At 34.1% G+C, this 3,512-nt stretch overlaps 1 protein-coding gene across 1 annotated transcript; it reads right to left on the reverse strand.

Moving 5' to 3' along the window:
• Nucleotides 1-1,358: 1,358 nt before the first annotated feature.
• LOC18032699 (60S ribosomal protein L14-1) lies at nt 1,359-2,000 on the reverse strand. The gene is made up of 2 exons (XM_006420494.1): nt 1,914-2,000; nt 1,359-1,658 (listed from the first exon to the last, which is right to left on the reverse strand). Exons 1-2 carry the CDS (start codon nt 1,998-2,000, stop codon nt 1,359-1,361), a joined length of 387 nt encoding a protein of 128 aa, XP_006420557.1.
• Between the last annotated feature and the right edge of the window lie 1,512 nt (nt 2,001-3,512).

Consider the following 3,512-nt stretch of genomic DNA (forward strand, 5'->3'; position numbering starts at 1 on the left):
AAATTCTAAAACTTCAATAACAAAAATATGAGATATCCTACTCTCATAACTAAATAATCCAAATTCAATACATAACAATTTCTACCATCCAATCAAATGCCTACTACTTGTGGCTAAGTTTAATAAATCTAGAAGCTAAATTGAGAAGGATGACTGCCTTTCACTCTTTGAATATGAGTAGTATAATTGCATTATCACACCAGCAGCTTCTCCATTCAATAGACTGTATGAGTTATGATATAAGTGAAGTTGAGGAATAAACACTTCAAACACATTGATCAAATCTGCATATGAATAAATGGAAAAGAAAAAAAAATTAGCTGTCAATATCCAGCCATTAGAGAAACAACAATTAATAGAAATAAAATTATTTTGTTCGAAAGAAAAAATACTCATAAGCTATTTATAAATAAACTCAATTATTCTCTTTTGGTAAAGGTTATATATATAGCAAACTATAGCAGACAAGAAATTTTCAATGTAATATATACTTTCAGCACAAGCATGTTACTCTATCTACATATACCAAATGATTTTTGTGCATAGTTAAAAGCTATCACAAATGCTCTATTATAAATAAATCATTCCAAAATAATAATAATAATAATAATAATATATTGCCATTATCTCAATTTCTCATAATTTGCTGGAGAAAATACAAGATTGATCTAAAGTTGACGGTGGTCGTCCGCCAAAAGCATGCTCAATTGATTCGAGAATTGATGGTAACAGGCTAACAGCCAGCTGCCTTTCATGCACGCCTAGATCACTCTTTGTTGCAACAATTCATTATTAGTTAGGACCTATATATATATATATAATGAAATATTTGGAAAGTATACGAAAAACTTCTTTCGCATTAATGTAATGCTACCTAGAACTACAAAATATCTTATATAAATAAGTCTATATAAATTAATGTGGTATGAATAGATTAATTGTATAAAATTATAATAAGCTTATATAAACAAAAGTTAAATCATGATTCAATTTTATTACCAAAATAAGAGTATATATGTGTGTGTGTGGAATTAGTTTTAAGTGCACACATATATAGGCAAACATGGACAAATTAAGAAATCGAATTAACATGGCCGCACCAACCTTAACATTGCCAGCTTCCTTAATGGTAGTGATGAGCTTGGTCTGATCTGCTAGCTGCATGTTGCCAACCATTGATATCACCACATCCACTTGCTTGATGGCTTTCACCAAGCTCTCGTGGTCGTGCAGATCACCCTACACACCCCACCCAAAAACGCCAAGCTGATGTTTTCTCATATTAATCAATACATTAATAGAATCAAATTGAAGCTGTAAGAATTAAAAACCCGAAAGGGGAACACAAGAGAGAAATTCTATGCTGCATTTTCCTTCTTGAGTTTTTCAAGCTCCTGTCGAATAAGTCCACCCTTCTTGATCTTTGCCAACATGAGCTTGAACTTATCAAAATCATTCAGTGCCGCTCTCATTTTCTGGACAATCAGCTTCTTGCCCCAGGAGCTGTTTTCCCATTTGTTCTTCACATCAGCCTTCTCCATGGCTTCAATCAAAGACTTCTTCCTAGGAACTCGATTGATGTCAATCTTAATATCCGTGAGAGAAAGCCTCTTGAAGTTCATTTGGCTCCTCACCATATCAGGGGCATCAACAAGAGCCTATAAAGCATCACAAAAATAATAACAATTGTATACAACTAAAAAATAAATGAAACAGTTCAAAATTTAAAGAAATCCAAGCTAAAATCACTCTGTTTACAAAAGCACATCAACTTTCTAATTTGCTATTTTTGTACAGAAAAAAAAGAAGGGATACCCAGTTATCATCAACTAAATCAAAATATTCAGAATTCTTGTGACAATTTTATAAGATTCAACTCAAATAAATCACAAGCGTAAAGTGAATAAAGGTACCCTGTTTTGATCAAGGACATCGACGATGACCACAAGCTTCCCATAGTCCTTGCCGTAATTAACGAGAGCAACTCTTCCTATCTCCATGTATAAACTTTCAATTATCAACTACTTGTTGAAAAAAAAAAACTACGAGAGATTCAAGTTAATTAATCATTGTGTTGGTTAATTTAATATTGTAAATATTCTGAACAAATACAATTATTTAATTCTAAAATTAGAACATCATTCCGGGCAAATGGATGAACAAGCAAAGTTAGTTGGATTCTCCATTGTCTAGACACAAGAAACCAACCAAGAAAACAAGAACAATAGTCAAGGTTCACTTATATATAAAATAACTATTGAACGATACTTTTGAGCCTACGTATACTGCTACACTACAATTAGCCGACATGGCCGGCCTATTACTTCCAGTCATGGATAGCAGCCTCATGACTTTGCTGTTCAGGTTGCAGTTGGCCACGCTGAGGTTGTTCCTGCATCTTGGTTCTGCTGCTGATGTTGCATCTGGAACATCTGATGATTAATGGAAAGCTATTGAGCCATGCGGCTTGAAAGTTGGGCCTCACCATTGACCTCTGCAGCAGCGAGCTTCAGTCTCTGTACTTCTGCAGCCAATGCCTCGTTTAAAGCTGCCAAATCAAGCACAAAGTAGGATGCATAACTAACAGAAAACCCCTTTTTATGACAGCGTGATCCTAAAATAGTTTATTAATCCATAAGTAAAAACTAAGAAAATCCATTAACTTGCATTGGAAGATAGAGATAAATCTAACATGAGTCAAGATGCCCTTAATTGCATAAATAGAGGACAAGTAACAAACCGAACCAGTGCAATGAACAACATTGGTCTCACTGCCCCCAATCAAAAGCACAAGGACAAAGTATCAATCCTGAGGTGTTAATCATATCTAATATGCCCGACCAACTCATTCAAGAGAGCTAAGGAGCAGTGAACCGTACTGGAGAAGAGTTCTCATAAGAAAACAAAGAAAGTGATGCTAGGTAAGAACCATTAACATCATCGAACCATTCCCACAAATAGTCTCTCTTCAATCTTTCTAGTCTTTTAGCTACCCCACAAAGAATTTTGAATAGCAGAAACAGATCTTCAAGCATATAAACATGCAGAAATAATAGTTAACAAGCAGCACACATATGCAATTGATAACTCAAAGGAAATAATTTCTAAATAACTATTTGTGAAAAATGTAAACTTATGTTGATCTAAAATGTTACATGTTTTGTACCATTTCTTGAACTGTTGAAGGTACACGATGCAATTGCCCTGTATTGTAATAAGAAAAGAAGTAAGTAAAGGACAAGGATGAGTTATATGGCTGATAACTTTACACACACATTGCTACTAAATCTTAAGAGTCACAAATCTCCAAGCATGGAACTACATTGTGATAATACTATAGAGAGAGGCCTAATTCATACCTAAATACTCAATAAATAAATAAAGAAATGAATTCCATCCCCTGTAGATGCTAGGGAAATATGTGTAAGTCTACCAATGACAACTGTTGCCAGTTGAAAGCTAACAAGATCCAACCAATCAAAGCATAGGTTCTCCATTAGAGATAAAATTTA

Source organism: Citrus clementina, unplaced genomic scaffold (genome assembly GCF_000493195.1).
Source record: "Citrus clementina cultivar Clemenules unplaced genomic scaffold, Citrus_clementina_v1.0 scaffold_9, whole genome shotgun sequence".
Lineage (NCBI taxonomy): Eukaryota > Viridiplantae > Streptophyta > Magnoliopsida > Sapindales > Rutaceae > Citrus > Citrus x clementina.